The following is a 20,153-nucleotide window of genomic DNA, read 5'->3' on the forward strand; positions in this document are numbered from 1 at the left end:
GGCCAAGATTTCGGTGCACTCTGAAGCCCAGTTATGGTATTTATAACCATATGGTTATGGTATTTATAGGTCTGTCCAGTACCCTACCTGCTGAAAGCGTGGATCTATTAAGGTTACAAGCTGGACCGGAATGGCTTACAGCCCAGCAGACGACCAGGTACGAGCGATCCAGCAGGCCCCCGTGCCCAAGGATCCTAAGGAACTTCATACTTTTTTGGGCCTCGTAAACCCTTCTGGAAAATTCGCCCCAAAATGGGCAACGGTATTGGCCGCAATGCACCTGTTATTAAAGAAGGGTCAACGATGGTATCATAGAATCTACAGTGCAGAAGGAGGCCATTCAGCCCATCGATTCTGCACCGCCCCTTGGAAAGAGCACCCTATTTAACCCCACACCTCCAACCCAGTAACTCCACATAACCTTTTTGGACACCAAGGGTAATTTAGCATGGCCAGTCTACCTAACTTGCTTGTCTTTGGACTGTGGGGGGGGGAAACCCATGCAGACTCCGCACAGACAGTGGCCCCAGCCAGGAATTGAACCTGGGACCCTGGAGCTGTGAAGCAACTGTGCTACCGCTTTGGGACCCGCCGCAACAGATGGCTTTAGACAAAATGAAACAGCGGTATCGTCTGCTGACGGCATTGGGCCCTGGTCCTGATGGCATATGTAGGAACAGTGATTCCGCACACTGACGCTCTCAACTGCCTCCTATTGCCCACCAGCCCGCCAACGCTGCCACGTCAAACAAGGTCACACGGCCCTACATTTTATGGACTCTTTGCCGGTTGCAGTGGCCCAGTTGAAGGCATGGACACAGATGGACCCATCACATAGTGCTGTATGGGGCCCAGCATTGCGCTTTCCAGGAGGATCTGCGCACCTTCACCACTAAGGTGGCTGAACTCCATGTAGTAGATGGCATCCTGCTGTGGGGCACCCAGGGGGCACCCAGGTGGTCATCCTCGCACATGACCAGAGGTTACCTGCAAGACCTCCGCAGTTCCGGGCCAACATTTTCATTTTGGAGACTCCCAGGTGTCCGCTATGTATGGTGGCCCGGAATGGACACTTTAGCAAATGTACACAGTGCGAGGGACACCAGAAGCTCCAATCTGCAGCTCCACTCCATCCGTGGGAGTGGCCGGGGTGACCATGGTCCTGCCTCCACATACATTTCAAGAATATCTCATTATGGTGGACACACATTCAAAATGGATAGATGTCCACCGAATGACCACAACGACATCAAGAGCCACCACTGAACAACTCGGGCAAACCTTTTGATGTTCACTGGCTTCCCGAGGTGTTGGTGTCAGACAACGGCACCTCTTTTACGAGTTCGGAATTTGCCGACTCGGAAAACTGAGTCTGTCAACATACGAACTGAACCGTATCACCCATCATGCACCGGTTTGGCTGCATGGGCAGTGCAGACGTTTAGGCTCAGCATGCAAAAGCAGACCTCTGGTTCCTCGGCGACCCGCCTCGCCCATTTCCTTTCACACTCCGCCACCGGAGTGGCGTCCTTGGAACTGTTAATGGGATGTCGGCTGCGCACGTGGTTGAGCTTCGTCTTGTCGGACAGTGGGGAAAAGATCTGAGACGGTCAGGGAATTTTTTAGCGCGTGCTGCCATTTACGTCCGGAACTTTGCTGGCTGGATGCCGTGTTGATGTGGAAAGGGACCTGGTTGTCCGGGCCAACATCCATTGAAGGCTAACATGCAGGTGCAGCAAGTAATTGGGAAGGCTGATGGTGTGTTAACCTTTTGTTGTAAGAGGATTTGAAGTAAAGGAGGTGACGTCTTGCTTCAGTTGTGTAGAACCGTGATTCGAGTGCCCCTTTGGCCCCTTACCTTGAGGGATATTATTGCCATAGAAGAAGTGCAGTGAAGTGTTCACTGGATTTGTTTCCGGGATAACAAGACTGTCCTATGAAGAATTTCCCAAGTTTCGAAGAATGAGAGGTGACAAACCTACAAAATATTTGGGGGACAAGCAGGTAAGATGTTTCCCCTGGCTGGGGGTCGAGAACCAGGGGACACAATTCACAAATAAGGGGCAAGGACTGAGATGGAGAGCGATAGCATTACTCAAGAGGGTTGTGAATCTTTGGAATTCTCTACCAGAGGACTGTGGAAACTCAGTCATTGAGTATGTTGAAAGCAGAGATTGACAGATTTCTAAATATCAATGACGTAAAGGGATATAATAATAATCATTTTATTGTCATAAGTTGGCTCACATTAACACTGATGTGGACGCGGAATGCGGACTCAACCGGGATCTGGGATTCATGTCGCATTACATTCGGCCCCCACCAACAAGCCTGGACTTGCAGAGGCCTACCGACTGAACTGGCTTGGGACAATTCACACCTCTTTAACCTGGAGTTACCTCTCTCTCTGCATCTTTGATGATTTGATTGCCTGCAGGTGCTCGCATTCCGGGGCATCTCTGACTGTGTCTATATAAACATTTCTGGAACAAGCCTTTCCATTCACCTGAAGAAGGAGCCGTGCTCCGAAAGCTCGTGTTTGAAACAAACCTGTTGGACTTTAACCTGGTGTTGTAAGACTTCTTACTGTACATTAACACTGCAATGAAGTTGTGCAAAGCCCCTAGTCACCACATTCCGGCGCCTGTTCAGGTACACAGGGAGAATTCAGAATTCTCAGCTGGTACGGGAGTTGAACCCGTGCTGCTGGCCTTGTCCTGTATCACAAACCAGCTGTCTAGCCCACTGAGCGGGGTTTTGTGGGGTAGGGAGGCAGAGGCGATGGATGGTCAGCCATGATCATGTTGAATGGCAGAGCAGGCTTGATTGGCTGGATGTCCTACTCCTGCGCTAAGGTGTTCCTACCCTCTTGAAATGTACCCTTCCATAAGATCACCTCTGATTCTTAACTCCAGTGAGTCCCGATCCTGAAACCTTGTTCCGTTATAAGGCAAAGTTGGAATGATATTCTCGAAAAGCTGGCCAATGTTCAAAGCCATGCTGTTGCTCCCTGCTGATCCTCCCATGTTCTCCTGTCTTTTGTCAGCCTGTCTATTCAGAAAGTTCAATAACTTTCCCGAACTCAGGCTGGTCCCAAAATGACTGTGGAATCTCATCAACATGACTTTTGTGTGGATTGGCTGGGAGAAGAATCAAAATGAATTACAATGCAAATATTTTTGTCTTCTCACCTGCTCTAGGCCGATTAGGAATGGATCTCCTGAGTGCTTCAAACGGGAAGTTTGCTATTGATCTCTTCAAACAGTTGAGCAAAGATGATAAAAATGGCAACATCTTTGTATCTCCATTAAGTATATCAGCTGCTCTAGCCATGGTGTATCTCGGAGCTAAAGGAAACACTGCAGCTCAGATGGCTCAGGTAGGTGTATCATGAATATTCCGTTATTAATGGTATGTTTGTCTTTACTTCGGACACTTGGCCAGGAAACGGGCCTGTTGAGGCCAATGAGTCCCTGCCAATGCTTCTGCTCCGTTGCTGGGACCATCTATTCCCTTCCCCTTCAATGCATCTATATCTCTCCCTGCAGCCAAGCTGTATGTGCTCTTTGGGTATTGAAGTTTCCTCACAATTGAAAATGAAATGAAAATCGCTTATTGTCACGAGTAAGCTTCAATTAAGTTACTGTGAAAAGCCCCTAGTCGCCACATTCCGCCGCCTGTTTGGGGAGGCTGTTACGGGAATTCTCTACTGTTTTAAAAAAAATTTGTGTTGACATCCTTCAATATAACTACAATGACAGCCTGTGATTATTCATCATAACCATGGCAGTAACATTTAATCTATTTTACCTTTTAATAAAAGGGTGGCACGGTAGCACAGTGGTTAGCACTGTGTGGCTTCACAGCAGCAGGGTCCCAGGTTCGATACCTGGCTTGGGTCGCTGTCTGTGCGGAGTCTGCACATTCTCCCTGTGTCTGCGTGGGTTTCCTCCGGGTGCTCCGGTTTCCTCCCACAAATCTCGAAACACGTGCTGTTAGCTGAATTGGACATTCTCAATCCTCCTTCTGTGTACCCGAACAGACGCTGGAATGTGGCGACAAGGGGCTTTTCACAGTAACTTCATTGCAGTGTAAGCCTACTTGTGACAATAAAGAGTATTATTATGTGGATACTCCCCACCCCCCTTCCCCAAAGGTATAACATTTCAGTGTCTGCACTTTTCGAAACTTTTCATAATGTGAGCAATCTCTAATCGCTCAGCCCTCTGTCTTTTTTTTATAAAGCGCAGTGACCCAACCTGTTCATCCTTTCCTGATGTGTATACTCTCTCTCGTTTCTGTTATCATCCTTGTGAATCTTCCCTGGACCCGCCTCCATTTTCTTGTCGACTTCTAAACCATGTGAGCAAAATGCTTAGCTATAGAAGGCTCATGAGTAAGAGATGTTTGCTATGGAAAATGTTCTATCTTTATCACGCTGTTGCACTCTAATCTGTTCTCACTGCCTCCTGGTTGTTTGGCAGCACTCACAGAATCACACCACACCAATGGAGACTGCTCGGCCCATCATATCTGTGCTTATTTTGAAAAGGTCTAGCCATTAAGTCCCACTCCCCTGTGTGTTCCCAATACCCTGTAAGAGGGCTGGTTTAACTCAGTGGGCTAGACAGCTGGTTTGTGATGCAAAACAAGGCCAGCAGCGCGGGTTCAATTCCCCTACCAGCTGAGTATTCTGAATTTTCCCTCTGCGTCCCCGAACAGGCGCCGGAATGTGGCGACTAGGAGCTTTTCACAGTAACTTGATTGCAGTGTTAATGTAAGCCGACTTGCGACAATAAAGATTATTTAATTTTAATTTAATTGTTTTCATTTCAAAATTAATATCTAATCCTCTTTATTTTCATTTCAAAAGTAATGTCTAATCCTCTTTAACAATTCACCAGTGTTTTCTTTTAAAAATATGTTTTTTTTCTCTTCCCCCTTTTTTAATAAGAAATGACGTTGAAAGTCCTGGGTTATGGGAGGTTCTATGCAGCAAATCATTAACTCAGTTAATGGTGCACCTATGCACTTTGCTTTTAATTTCATTAATTGAAGCGATGGTCAATTGTGTAGTTTGATGTGACAGCAAAATGGTGAGAAGACAAATGTGAGAAATTATTTAAGGCAGACTTTAGGACCAAAATAGAAAATAATGGGAAAATTCACAAATATAATAATGCTTGTAAACTAATTCTGGAGTCAGTGGTGATCCAGCCAATCTGTTTGCCCTGTCTGACCATAACTGTCAGCATTTGTTCAGGGTTATGCTAAATGATTGGCTAAAAACAAGGAAGGGGGTTGGTGATTATTTAACTTAAAACGTTACCTTCTTTTAGAATCTTGGTTAAGTCCTTTTTAAAAAAAATATTTTTATTCTCCTCCTTTTTCACATTTTCTCCCGGATTTACATCCACCAACAATAAACAATAATCAACAACAAATATGTCAAACCCCATAACGATAACAACGATCCCACCCTCCCGCCTACCTCCCAAACATCAGCCCGCATGTTTACATAAACAAATGACAAAAAAGGAATCAGGAATTACCCATAGCCATCTGTAATATACACAGCTCCCCCCACCCCCCCAACTAATGTTCAATGTTATCCAGTTCTTGAAAGTGCATAATAAATAGTGCCCATGACTTGTAGAACCCCTCCGAGCTTCCCCTCAGTTCAAACTTAACCTTCTCAAGGGTCAAGTATTCCAACAGGTCCCCGCGCCCCCGCCACACCAGGGCACAGGGTGGAGAGGCTGCTCTCCATCCCAGCAGGATCCGCCTTCGGGCGATCAAAGAGGCGAAGGCTGCGATATCTGCCTCCGGAACTGTTTCCAACCCTGGCTGGTCCGACATCCCGAATATGGCCCCCCAGGGACTAGTTTCACACGCACCACCTTGGAACTTACCCTAAAAACCTCCTTCCAGTACACCCCTAGCTTTGGACAGGACCAAAACATATGAACGCGAGAGATCAGCGGGTCTTTTCTCCGGCGTTATCTAAGGCAGTCTGTTTTGTGCTGTGGCAAGGAACGGACCCCCCCCCCCCCCCCCCCCCCAAGCCACACCTAGCGTCATTCCCTTCACTGAGGGAGCTCCGCAATGGCGCCCTGATTTCTAGGCCTCCTGACACAATCCCCCCTCTCCAATGCCCAACTCGCCTACAAGGGGGTCCTCAGGGGAGGGAGGGGGGTGCCCCTCACCCCCTCACCCCCTCACCACATTGGCAGGGCACCCCCATGCCTAATCCCCGGCTTGGAAGAAATGCCAGCTTTGGCACCCTGGCAAAAGGCTAACCACCGGGGAAGCTCTGATCGCATGGGAGACCCCCACCCCCTGGTCTTGTTCCGCCTGCTTCCTGTATGTGGGGACCAGTGATGCACAGCACCTGACTGGGCGGTCGCCTCGGTGACGCCAAGGCACTGTTCGATCCAGTGTAGGCACAGTTTTTAAAAACAAATTCCAATTAAATGTGGCCAATCCACCTACCCTGCTCATCTCTGGGTTGTGGGGGTGAGACCCACGCAGTCGGGTAAAATATGCAAACTCCACACGGACAGTGACCCAGGGGCTGGGATCAAACCAGGTCCTCAGTGCCGTGAGGCAGCAGTGCTAACCGCTGCACCGCCCTGGCGTAGGCAGAGTTAAGTGGGTTTTTGAACTCTCTTAACTTTGCGAGACCGGGTCCTGCCCATTGTGGGCGGGATCCGGATTGCGACGTTTCGTGAGATTTGGTCAGATCACGTGAAGCTCTCTGTTAAATACCGCCATTGTGTGGATGGCTCTTTATAAAAAAAATAATTTCTGCTCAAATAATTTCTGCTCTATCATCCAGCTTGAGTCCTATTGTCACAAAAGGTCGCTATAACTTTTTATTTTCTGTGATGTGCTCAAATGTGACGGTGATTTGCAATCAGCACTTTGATGATTTTCTGCTTTGAAACTGTAATGAGGGGTTTCTTGATCTCTGGAATATCCATTTCTCTGACTTGTGGGACTGCCTAACTGGGCTGAGTTAACAAAGACTTTCTGTAACATCAGCTGCTGCAATCATTTGGAATAACAGCAGCTTTTAACACATGATCTCATATGGTTTTGCCACGTCAAATGAATACATTTCCTGAATGCCAGCTCTGAATTCCAATCATTTTACAACAGCGTTATCAAAGCTCAACCCAAATGTGTATTCAGCACAATAAGTCCATTATATTGTGTGACACTACAATTTGGGTCATCTCATTTCTGTCAGTTAAATAACCTGTAAATATATTCTGGGTGACCCTCTGTTTCATAGAATTTACAGTGCAGAAGGAGGCCATTCGGCCCATCGAGTCTGCACCGGCTCTTGGAAAGAGCACCCTACCCAAGCCCACACCTCCACCCTATCCCCATAACCCAGTAACCCCACCTAACACTAAGAGCAATTTGGACCCTGAGGGCAATTTAGCCTGGCCAATTCACGTAACCTGCACATCTTTGGACTGTGGGAGGAAACCGGAGCACCGGGAGGAAACCCACGCACACACGGGGAGAACGCACAGACAGTGACCCAAGCCGGGATTCGAACCTAGGACCCTGGAGCTGTGAAGCATTTGTGCTAACCACTATGCTACCGTGCTGCTCTGTTGCATTGGTAATTGTTTTTACTTTGCAAAAGAAAACACAAACAAATGAACTTTCTCGGCAGAGTTGCAGCGTGACCTGTTCAGTGTTGGCGCCTAATTGTTTTATTGCTAATACAAGGAAATGGATTTTGTGTCTTGGATGTGGCTAGTTTCCTCAACCAGTGTTTTTCAAAGCTTTTTTATTTCCCGGGACCCACTTTTGCCAACTTGCTTATCTTTGGGACCCACGCCGCATTCGCTTACCCAGCTTGTTTATGGAATTGAGCCCCAGGAGTTTGACCCAACATCATTGGTGGAACGTCGCTTCCCAATCGGGATTATATCTGCCGCTGATACAAATCTGCTGGATGTAGCTCCTGCACCGTGCCCTCCGCTAGTCACACCAACACTCATTGCCGAGTCTTCTGTTCTTAAAAACAGTTGATTTGAAAAAATGAAATGAATGAAAATGGCTTATTGTCACGAGTAGGCTTCAATGAAGTTACTGTGAAAAGCCCCTAGTCGCCACATTCCGGCGCCTGTCCGGGGAGGCTGGTACGGGAATCGAACCGTGCTGCTGGCCTGCTTGGTCTGCTTTAAAAGCCAGCGATTTAGCCCAGTGAGCTAAATCAGCCCCTATTTCGCTAATTTGAAAGTTTATTTGTTGCACTTTTGATGCCATATTTATAGATGCCAGAGTTTCCTAGATAGTAGGAGGCCATTCAGCCCATTTTGTCTGCACCGATCCTCTGAGAGAGTGCCCTCTCTCGGATACTCCACCTAATCTTTAGGCATTAAGGGGCAATTTTATCATGGCTCACCCACCTAACTCTGCATGTTTTTGGAGTGTGGGAGGAAACCGGAACACTCTGAGGAAACGCACACAGAACATAGAACATAGAACAGTACAGCACAGAACAGGCCCTTCGGCCCTCAATGTTGTGCCGAGCCATGATAACCCTACTCAAACCCACATATCCACCCTATACCCGTAACCCAACAAACCCCCCCCCTTAACCTTACTTTTTTTATTAGGACACTACGTGCAATTTAGCATGGCCAATCCACCTAACCCGCACATCTTTGGACTGTGGGAGGAAACCGGAGCACCCGGAGGAAACCCACGCACACAGGGGGAGGACGTGCAGACTCCACACAGACAGTGACCCAGCCGGGAATCGAACCTGGAACCCTGGAGCTGTGAAGCATTTATGCTAACCACCATGCTACCCTGCTGCCCCCCATGCTACCCTGCTGCCCCCCATGCTACCCTGCTGCCCCCCATGCTACCCTGCTGCCCCTGATACACAGGTGCAGAGAGAAAGTGTAAACTCCACATAGACAGTCATCCGAAGCCGGACTTGAACACGGGCCCCTGGTGCTGTGAGGCCGCAGTGCTAACCACTGTGCTGCACAAAATTAAATTTAATCAGCTGTCATGGTGGCATTGAACATGTCCCCCACCCCTCCGGACCGATTGCCTTTGCCTATGTTTCTCGTTTGCTACTAGAGTAACATCGCAACTAACATTTGCTACTAAAGTAACATTATAACAACCCTCTGCTACTCCGGTAACATTACAACAACCCTCTGCTACTCCGGCAACATTACAACAACCCTCTGCTACTCCAGTAACATTACAACAACCCTCTGCTACTCCGGCAACATTACAACAACCCTCTGCTACTCCAGTAACATTACAACAACCCTCTGCTACTCCGGTAACATTACAACAACCCTCTGGTAACATTAGAACAACCCTCTGCTACTCCAGTAACATTACAACTACCCTCTGCTACTCCGGTAACATTACAACAACCCTCTGGTAACATTACAACAACCCTTTGCTACTCCAGCAACATTACAACTGCCCTCTGCTACTCCAGCAACATTACAACAACCCTCTGCTACTCCAGCAACATTACAACAACCCTCTGCTACTCCAGCAACATTACAACTACCCTCTGCTACTCCAGCAACATTACAACAACCCTCTGCTACTCCGGTAACATCACAACAACCCTTTGCTACTCCAGCAACATTACAACAACCCTCTGCTACTCCGGTAACATTACAACAACCCTCTGCTACTCCAGTAACATTACAACTACCCTCTGCTACTCTGGTAACATTACAACAACCCTCTGCTACTCCGGTAACATTACAACTACCCTGCAGTCTCCCTATTTCTATTCAGTTTTCCCAAGTAATGACATTGTACGCTCAACCTCGCTATTTCCGTGGATAAAAATTACAATTTAACGTTTAATATTTTATTTGTGTCCTGCTCCGTCTGTCGAATTTCCAGAAACCAAATCGAGAGGTGTTCCCCCCCCCCCCCCCCCCCCCCCCCCCGAGTAAATGCAGCAATTAATTTCAAACACTTTTTTCCGTGTCAGTTGTTGTAGCTGTTGAATTGGTAGGTCGGTGCCTATTGAATGTCAAATGTAGTCATTGATTTGCTCCTTCCACGAAAATGGGAGCTGTTGTGAGAGTTAGAAAATAGTCTCCTGCTTCTCCTCAATTGTTGTGGAATAACTGCAAAACCTGACATGAACAGACATCTTGGAGTCACTACCCAATTCTCAACTTAACTTACGATGGCCATTAAATAGTCACTTTTCACTTGCTGGAGATTTCCGTTCCACACTTTCTGAAAAACTGAGACGGGTTACTAAAGCTATAGGGCGATCACACTGCCTTTGTGTGCAAGCTTGAAACTTTTAATCGCTAGCATCCTCCATCTCTGAGGAAAGTTTTTTTTAAATCTCACAGTTTGTGCGGCCATTGATGACTGTTACCAGGCTAGCTGCTGCAGATGCAAGAGGTTTTCCACAAAAATATAACACAATGGTATTTTTAAGCAAGATTTCCAGTCAAGCTATTTTGCCGGTGATATTCTGAGGGAAGTGATTTGTTTTCCTTTGTCTTGACCATGGGTGCAGGCTCCTTTGCAGTGGTGCGTTGAAACATTTTGAAGGAAGGACATTAGTTTTTTTTTTAATAAACAATTTTATTGGGGTAGTTTTTGGCTTTGTAAACCGTTACAGACATCAACAGAAAGAAAGCAAAAAAGGCAAAAATGTGCAAACATCCACGTACATTCAATACTTCAGTCGTAACATACTGCACAAGCCCGCTCCTCTCCCACCGGTACTACCCGCCAATTTAACCCTCCTACTCTACTCTACTCTATCCCTCCCCCTGCTAATGCTCACTCTCCCGCAAAGAAGTCAATAAATGGTTGCCACCTCCGGGCGAACCCCTGTACAGATCCCCTCAGGGCGAACTTAATTTTTTCCATACCCAGGAAACTCGACATGTCTGCAAGCCACAACTCAGTCTTCGGGGGCTTTGAGTCCCTCCATGTCAATAGTATTCGTCGCCGGTCTATCAGGGAAGCAAAGGCCAAAACATTGGCCTCTTTCTCACCCTGGACTGGAAGGACATTAGTTAAATCAAAACAAGAAATGGTTTGATTGTCACCTGGGGGAGTATTGTGCTGTTCGATGCGCCATATTTTTGTGCAGACAAGAAACCAATGTTTCTGTCAGGAGGACGTCGATGCTTCAATTCCACCCTCCTTCAATCACACACGATCCGTAGCTCTGCAACCTTTCTGACACCTGCCCGTGGGTCATGGCCCACACTTTGAAACACCCTGCACTAGGCCACACTCGTATGAAAGACCTGATCTTAAGCCTGGTGCTGGGAAAGTGTGTGGTAACGTTGCGAGTCCTTTTGGATATCCTGAATATTCATGCCGCTCTTAAACTTGCAATCAACCTGGCTATTTCCATCTTTAACCTATCCTTTTTAAAATTGTGGCGGGGTTGTCGCCTCCATCGCACCCCCACCCTCGTTCCTTGCTTACGTGCTAATCCCTTTTCTGATTAGCAGCAGAGACAAAAGTGTCCGTTTCCAAATATCCTCTCTGCAGTCCACCCCTCTTCATTTGTGCAACTTGGGGCTGCTGCCAGATGACTCCCATGTCCACCTGACACAAACTATGACTCTTCTCCACGTCTCCAGTCTTCTAATCATCAACCTCCTTGACTTGTCATCTGAGGTTGGGCCCTGGAATCTCTCTGACCTTGACTAATCTGTCAGCAACTCTTCCATCCAGAACTGTTTTTGCCCCTTTATCTCCGTCTTTCCCTTCTCTGCCACCCGGGCAAAAAGAGTTTGAAAAACCATTGTAGACTAGAGAAAAATTCAATTCAATTTTAGAACTAGTAGAATTAGGACACCTAAAAAGGATGACACCTTTCAATATGTTTGACGTTTTTTCTGCTACAAGTGGTCCAGAATGCCAAGTTCCCAGGCACATTCCCCTCTCCTAATGTACAGCAATTCAGATAATAATCTACTATCCTATTTTTCCTACCAAAGTGGATACCCTCACGCTTATCCAAATGATACTGCATGTGCCATACAACCTTCTTGTGGATCTGCTCCTGGACCTGGCAAAGGAGACCAAATGGAGGTCCCAGATGGGCCTGATCTAGTTGAGGAGGGGGGAGGGGGGGCGGTGGAAGGAGAAGGGAGGCCGAGGGACTGTGCTGCCTGTCTTCTCACTTGTCCCTGCCAGGGTGGCCCTGGAAAGGGAATGTGCATTGTTTTCATCGACTGATGGGCAGACACGACAAGACTGGAGATTTTTTTGAGGACACTGCAGCTAAATTATTTCCTCTTTTTTTTGTTCAAAGTTATTAAAGAAATGAAGAAATGTCATTGCTGACGCGTGCAGTCAATTGGCTGTTTGTTATGTTGATCTTCGTCTGATTATGTACTATAAAAGGGACAGTTAAAAACAGACAAAATTGGCCGTGTCACCGGTAGCAGTAAAAAATAGACATGATTGTGGAACTTGGATTGGATTCTCCTTTGGATTGGGCGGCATGGTGATGCATTCCCCCCGTGTCTGCCTGGGTCTCATCCCCACAACCCAAAGATGTGCAGGGTAGGTGGACTGGCCACGCTAAAGCGCTCCTTAATTGGGGGAAAAAGAATTCCTGAGTCTGGTAAGAGTGGGGGAGAAGCTGTTTTCGAACCTGTCCGTGCGCGTTCTCAGACTTTTGTCTCTCCTGCCCAGGTTTTGCCAGGCACTGGTTCACGAGGACGTCCTCTTTCCCCACACCTCTCCGCACGGGTGCCTGGAGATCAGGAGAATAGACCTGAAGTGCAAACAAAACCTATGAAAGGTTTGTTAAAAATCGGGCAGCCCAAAATATTTAACGTCAACATGGTCCACGGACTCCATAAAGCCGCAAAAGAGGCAGGCATCTGGGGAGTCCAGGAACCAGAGCAATTGACGGTTGTGTGGGTCTGCTGCATGCAACACCCTCCACCCAGGTCCCCAAGCATTGTGGGGAGGACTTTGCTGCAGAGGGACCTCCAGTGGGGAGCTCTGTCGCTGAACAGCAAAAAGGAGTGTCTGGGCAACGGGAAGGAAGTGAATGGTGTGCAGCAACATTCCATACAGGAAACCCCTCCGTGCAGTGTGAAGGGGCTCGGAGGGTATTTCCGTGAGGCGGCTAGGGTTATGGAGCTACGCTCCCAGGGGAAGGTGCGGGGCTTGGGGTCAATGTGAAATTTCATCCCAAGCAGGATTCCAGCGCAAACCTGTGTGTCCTCGGGATCACCAATGCCGTTGGGTCTGGGCACAACCGTTTTGCAATCATGGATGGCATTGGCTGCGAGCTGGACACCAACTAGAGCTGCAGCAACACTCAAGAAGCTCGACACCATCCAGGACAAAGCAGCCCCACTTGATTGCTCCCCCTTCCACAATCATTCACTCCCTCCACCGCCCACAAACAGTGGCAGCAGCCGTGTGTACCATCTGCAAGATGCACTGCAGAAACTCACCATTTCTCCTTCGACCGCACCTTCCAAACCCACGATCACTACCTAGAAGGACAAGAGCAGCAGATACCTGGGAACCCCATCACCTGGAAGTTTCCCTCCAAGTCACTCACCCCGCTGACTTAGAAATATATCGTCATTCCTTCACTTGTCGCTGGGTCAAAATCCTGGAACTCCCTCACTAATCGCACAGTGGGTTTACCTACACCACATGGACTGCAGCGGTTCAAGAAGGCAGCTCACCACCACCTTCTCGGGGGTGATAAGGGATGGACAACAAATACTGGCCTAACCAGCTAAGCCCACTTGTAACAATGAATTTTTTAAAATGGTGACAGTAAAAATGGAAAAACCACAGATACCCTTTACGTGGGGAGATGGGGCTGTTCGTCGTTTAGGAGCTGGCAGACGGAATTCCTGCTTTACATGACAAAAGCATTGAAAAAATTCTGATTTGTAAATCTAAGAACAACAATTGCCATCCCGCTCATCGCCATAGAATTGACGGCACGAAAAAAAATGGAATTACAACAGCTAAATGACATTTAACCTCGAGCTAAAACTATATCTGAAGATTGATCAGCAGCAGATGATGTGTGGCCTTCAGGAATTGTCTCGCGATTGCCAATCTCCCAGTGAAATCTGTTTTGTAAAATGTTATCTGTTTTTGTATGTGCATATTCGGGAGCAGGACAATGGAAAACCATTCTCGACTGCAAAACCCAAAGGTCCAGAAAGGTCGGTCAAGCTGCCAAAAGCACAAGAAGCTTTTCTCTCTCTCTCTCTCTCTCTGGCCAAGACAATGGTGAATGACATCACAGAATCACCATTGTGACAGTGCTGGAGGCCATTCGGCCCATGGTGCCTGAATCAGCTCTCTGGATGAGCAATCCACCCACCTTATCCATGAACTATTCCTTTTCCGCGAAAGTCCAATTTCCTTTTGAATGGCTCACAATTGAAGCTGCCACCGCCACACTCGGGGAGGGGGCTCTCTCCACCCCCCCCCCCCCCCCGGTTAGGAGAAGCGGCTGTCGTCAGGGTTCCGCTGGCGGAGACACGGGCTGCCGGGGTGATCAAGTGATCGGGGGCGCGCTGGGTGGCGGAGGAAGGGGCTGGATGGCACCCCACGAATTGGCATGTCGCAAGTGGAGATTATTCCATTACGTTCCTGACTTGCCCCTTGTAGATGGTGGACAGGTGTTTGGGGGCGGTGTGTGGTCAGGAGGTGAGTTACACAATGCAGGATTCCTCGCCTCTGATCTGCTCTTGCAGCCACAGTATTATTATGGCTAGTCCAGTTCAGTTTCTGGTTAATGGTCACTCCCAGGATGTTGATTGTGGGGATTCAGCGATGGTAATGCCATTTAAATGTCAAGAGGTGATGGTCAAATCCTCTCTTGTTGGAGATGGTCATTGCCCGGTACATATGTGGTGCGAATGCAACATGCCACTTGTCAGCCCAAGCCTGGATATTGTCCAGGCCTTACTGCATTTGTATGTAGACTGCTTCCGTCACGAATGATGCTGACTATTGTGCAATCATCAGCGAACATTCCCACATCAGATCTTCTGTTGGAAGGAAAGTCAGTGAAGCAGCTGAAGATGGTTGGACTGAGGACGCTCCCCTGAGGAACTCCCTGAAGTGATGTCCCAGGACTGAGATGATTGACCTCCAACAACCGCAACTGTCTTCCTTTGCTGATTCCCATTGGCTCCGGCTCCTTGATGCCATACTTGGTCAAATGCTGCCTTGATGTCAACGGGCAGACGCTCTCCCCTCACTTCTGGACTTCAGCTCGTTTATCCATATTTGAACCAAGACTGTAATGAGGTCAGGTGCTCGATTTGGGATGTGCCTCCCTACCCAGAAGGAAAGCACCTGAGGGCCTCCAATCTCCTGGGAGATCCCCACGCGTGCCGTTGTGTCTGGCCCCCGTTTGTGGAGACGAACATTGAACGGCATTCACCCAAGATCACCAAGGCGAAGATGTTAAATCCCGACTCCTTGGTTAGAACGTGAGAGTGCATTTTTGAGTGAGACTAACTGTCTCGCTCTAATATGCAGATTTGCTAAAACGTCATCCACCCACTATAAGCTGGATTCACATCATGACATCTGATGAGATCGCATTAGAAGGGCCTCCTGGCACCTACCTACTGCGTGGTGCTACCTCTCGGGCAATCGCGGCCAGAATGTTTAAGCTGTCTCCTTGGTAAAATGGGGTACTGAACACAATCATGCGAACCTTCTGCACGGTGATAGGCCAGGTGGCCTGGTTACCATGGGGACAAAGGGGCCCAAATCGAGCATTACTAAGAGCAAGATGCAAAATGTTCACACTGGAAACAAAGCAGAAGTAGCTGGGGCTTATTGTGGGTTGATTTTGGATAGAAAGAGAGGGGAGGTTTCCAAGATGGACAAAGGATGGGTTCTAGCATGGTCAGCAGAGAAGGGAGATCGGGCGGGGTGGGGGGCGGGGGGGGGGGGGGGTTGTTGTTGAGGTGGAAAGGAGAGAGATAGTATCTAGTTGAAGAGGTGCAGTCTGGAGGATAAATGTGAACGGTGCCAGAGAGGCCCGGCCAACCACAGCACATATTTTGGGGTATCTTCGGAGCAGCCAGAGCTACACATGGGGAAGAAGGCCAATGCCCTCGCTTTCACTTCCCTAATCGCACGCCGGAGAATCCTGCTGGGCTGGCGATCGGCAGCGTCACCCACACCTGCAGGCTGGCTGGCAGACCTGGCAGAATTTCTCCATTTGGAAAAGATCAAATACCCAGCATCCGAGGGTCAGAAGAAGACTTCCTCCGAGCATGAGTGCAATTCGTTGGCCTGTTCGAAGCCAACAACGAGTTGGGGAAAATGTGAGAGGTGGAAGAAGACAGACAAGGGCACAACTCGGGGGAGGGGGAAACTACAGGGAGAAGCAGAGCGGTGGGTTGGGGGTGGGGGGGGCACCAGGCCAACAGCAGAAAACTAAGGGGGGGGGGTGGAGGGGGAGAAAGGGGAGAATAGGAGCTTGCGGACAGAACACCCTGAACAAAAGAGGGGGATGCCAAGGAGGGACCGGGGGGGGGGGGGGGGGGGGGGGAGAAAAAGACTGTCGATATGTATAGAAGAACCCACACATGCTGTAAATATTAAATATCAAGTGTTACTGTGTATAAATTGAAAATACCAATAAAAATATTTTTTTACAAAAGAGGTGCAGCCCTTGGAAATTTAAGTATTAGGAAAACCGTGCGTGTTTTGAGGGATTTGTATGTGTAAAAATTAGAAATGAGGCAAGCTTTTAATCACGCCTCTTTCTGTTTTTTTAATTTTAAGACTGTTTAATGTTATCTGATGTGACGGCAAGAGTTTGCATTTGTATAGCTAATGTCCCGAGAAATGAGGTATTTCTAAAAGTTACAACAGAGAATGCTTAGGCCTGGCAGCATCTGTGGACAGAGAAACAGGTGTTAAATTTTTCAGGTTGATGTTTTCTACCAGAATTTATTTTCGTCCATTTATGTGTACAGTGACATAAGTTGCAGGGAGGAAGGTTTCTCCAATTGGATGGCTTCAGATCTTGTTTAGATTTCTTTATAAAGATAAATTTGAGAGCAGCCAATTATTTTTCGTTTCCAATTGAGGGGCAGTTTAGCGTGGCCAATCCACGTAACCTGCGCATCTTTGGGTTGTGGGGGTGAGACCCACACGGACACGGGGAGAATGTGTAAACTCCACATGGACAGTGACCCGGGGCCGGGATCGAACCCGGGTCCTCGGTGCCGCGAGGCAGCAGTGCTAACCACTGCGCCACCATGCCGCCCATTGTTTAGATTTCTAATACTGTTCACATGCAGCCTTTGAGTGACTAAGTGAATGTAAATTAAACCGAGGATTGCAGAATTGGAACAAAACAGATCTGTTTTCTCATAATGTCCGTGGAATTTTAAAAGGGTGGGAGTTTTTTTGAAAAAAAAATAGGATTCGAGAATGCTCACTTTGTTTCGATGATCTAGATTGCCAGTACAGACGGCACGGTAGCACAGTGGTTAGCATTGTTGCTTCACAGCCCTAGGGACCCGGGTTCGATTCCTGGCTTGGGTCACTGTCGCATGTGGAGTCTGCATGTTCTCCCCGTGTCTGCTCCGGTTTCCTCCCACAAGTCCCAAAGGACGTGCTTGTTAGGTGAATTGGACATTCTGAATTCTCCCTCTGTGTACCCGAACAGGCGCCCGAATGTGGCAACCAGGGGATTTTCACAGTAACTAATTGCAATTTTAATGTAAGCCGACTTGTGACACTAATAAAGACTATTATTTCTATTATTCCCCATAAAGCTGTATGCAACAAATGATTGTGTGAAGTAGCAAAATCTGGCAGAGAGCAGAAAAGCTGGACAACCAGGGATATATACAAACTGTGATCTTGGCAAGTCTACCACAAAGTCTTTGACTCTGAAGTTGTTGTGCCACCTCAGAAAGTGGGGGGAAGCAGTGAATCCCAGTTAAAAGTCAGCGGTACTCTCACTCACTAGTCATACTGACATTTCATATTTAAGGTGAACAAAGCCAGTTCAGGCAAGTGTTACTGCAGCTCTTCATTACTGCTTCTTCCCTTTTTGGGGAAGAAGATTTAGTTGCAAGATTCAGTTTTTAAGGAACTGAGAAGTTCCGATGAAGTATTTACTGGGTGGATAGTGTTGCAGCAAATTAGATTCCACCAGATTAGGTTTCTGCTCTTTGACCAAAATGAGTTAGCACGCTATTTGTCACCGTGAATGGACGATCCAACCACTTCCTTCTCTTTAATGTAACCGCTGTACCAAATTTTTAAAATAAAAACTGATGCTACTCTTTGAGTTGTTTCTTTTAACTCTCCCCCCCCCCCCCCCCCTCCCATTAATGGGATAGTCTTCGTGCAGAGGGCTGCCAAGTGGAGAAGTGTAAAGGCATTAATTTCAAATTCCTCACATTCTCATTCCAATCCCAGCCAACTCCGGGAGCCAGCTCCTCTGCTGAGAACAAGGATGGAAGATTGCAGGCGTTTTTTTTTTGTCGTCGTCATTTTTTAAAAATTTGTTCTTTTGAACATTTTTTTTTTCTTTTGCCTGATATAAAATTTAATTGGCGGTGTGCAGTCTTTGCAGGGGGTCGGGGCTGAGGGCATTGCCAACAGCGCCACTCCCGATGGCCCCGGGAAAATATTCTGGGTGTCCGGTGGTGGTGGGGCAACGCTGATGATTTGCAACAAAATTCCAGAGCTGCAGATATCTAAATACTTCCCCCTGCCCCAGCCCATGATTTCTCCTCCAGCCTTGCAAAAATGACTTGTCTTTTAATATCCTACCTCCTCTCTCTCCCCCCCCCCCCCCCCCCCCCCCTTCATCTCCGAAACCTCGCATCCCACTTCCCAGGCTCAAACCTATGGGTGGTTTCCCCCTAATCGGCATCTCTCTTGACCCCGCCCACAACTTAAAAGTGCTGCCTCCAAATCATCAGCGTTGCCCCCACCACCACCGGACCCCCCAGAATATTTACCCGGAGCCATCGGGAGCTACGTTGTTGCCAACGCCCTCAGCGCCGACCCCCTGCACAGATTCTCCTCCATTCCAACCCACTGGGACTCTTTCACCCCCAAACCACCAACTCAACTCCTCACCACCTTTTCAGCATTCGCCGCCCAGTAATAATACACTAAATTCACGAGGCCCAACCCCCTGCCTGCCATTCTCTCTGCAGTAACTTCCTGATCCTAGCTACCCCCCCCCCCCCCCACAAAATAAACGAGATCTTCTTCACCTCCTTGAAAAACGCCTTTAGTAATAAGATTGGCAGACACTGAAATATAAACGATATAAACACCCCTCTCATCCCCACCTTCAGAGCCTCCCAGACCACCGCCTGTGATATCTTCCCCCATGCAATTAAACCCCACGTATTCCTCGATTACCCTCCCGATCTTTTCACAAAAACCTCAGTCTCCCAGCAACTCCACAGCCGACCTCCACCCCGGCCTCTGCACTGCCCCCTTCTCCAAGGCCATGTCCGCCCAATGCGCCACGTGATCCGAAATTGCTATCGCCGACCCCGGCCAACAGCGATTTCCCCCACTACAAAACAAAATCTATCCTCGAGTAAACCTTGGGGACCAAAGAGATAAAAACGAATACTCCTGCTCTCTCGGGTTCAAAAGCCTCCACAGACCCACTCCTCCCATTTCCTCCATAATTCCAGTCAACACCTTTCCCCCCCCCCCCCCCCCCCCCCACCCCGGACTGGGAAAGCGAGTGCGGCTGCGCCAAGTTCCAGTCCCCAGCCACTATCAGTTCATGCGAATCCAAGTCAGGAATAACCGAGTGTAGGAAGGCACAAGGAAGGAGGAAGATGTTTAAAAATCGGATGAAAGCCGGCAGGAAGAAGGGAGGGAGGGAGGGTTCGTCATCAAGTGAAAGGGTCAGCCCGGGAGCTGGCAAGATGGCGGAGGCTGGGTCGCTGGGTGGGGCCACACTGCCTACGGCAGATAAGACCAAGGTGACGTCCTTGGAGTTGGAGAAGCAGTTCGCAAAGCAGATGGAGGTGTTGAGGAAGGAGATGATGGGGGGGCTGAAGGTGTTGGTGGAGGAGGCAATTGCCCTACCTACACAGGCAAGTGTGCCTTCCTACACTCTGTTATCAAAATAATTG

General features: G+C 48.2%; 1 protein-coding gene across 3 annotated transcripts in view; it reads left to right on the plus strand.

Moving 5' to 3' along the window:
- The window catches only part of LOC119965837 (leukocyte elastase inhibitor-like), a 51,652-nt gene that overhangs the window by 4,979 nt on the left and 26,520 nt on the right, over positions 1-20,153 (plus strand). For all 3 annotated transcript variants that reach the window (XM_038796728.1, XM_038796727.1, XM_038796726.1), the window contains exon 2: positions 3,201-3,379. In XM_038796728.1, coding sequence (XP_038652656.1) covers positions 3,212-3,379 — 168 coding nt within the window. In that variant the 5' untranslated portion in view covers positions 3,201-3,211. The remainder of the gene's footprint in view (positions 1-3,200; positions 3,380-20,153) is intronic.

This window comes from Scyliorhinus canicula, chromosome 5 (assembly GCF_902713615.1).
Source record: "Scyliorhinus canicula chromosome 5, sScyCan1.1, whole genome shotgun sequence".
In the NCBI taxonomy this organism is placed as follows: Eukaryota; Metazoa; Chordata; class Chondrichthyes; order Carcharhiniformes; family Scyliorhinidae; genus Scyliorhinus; species Scyliorhinus canicula.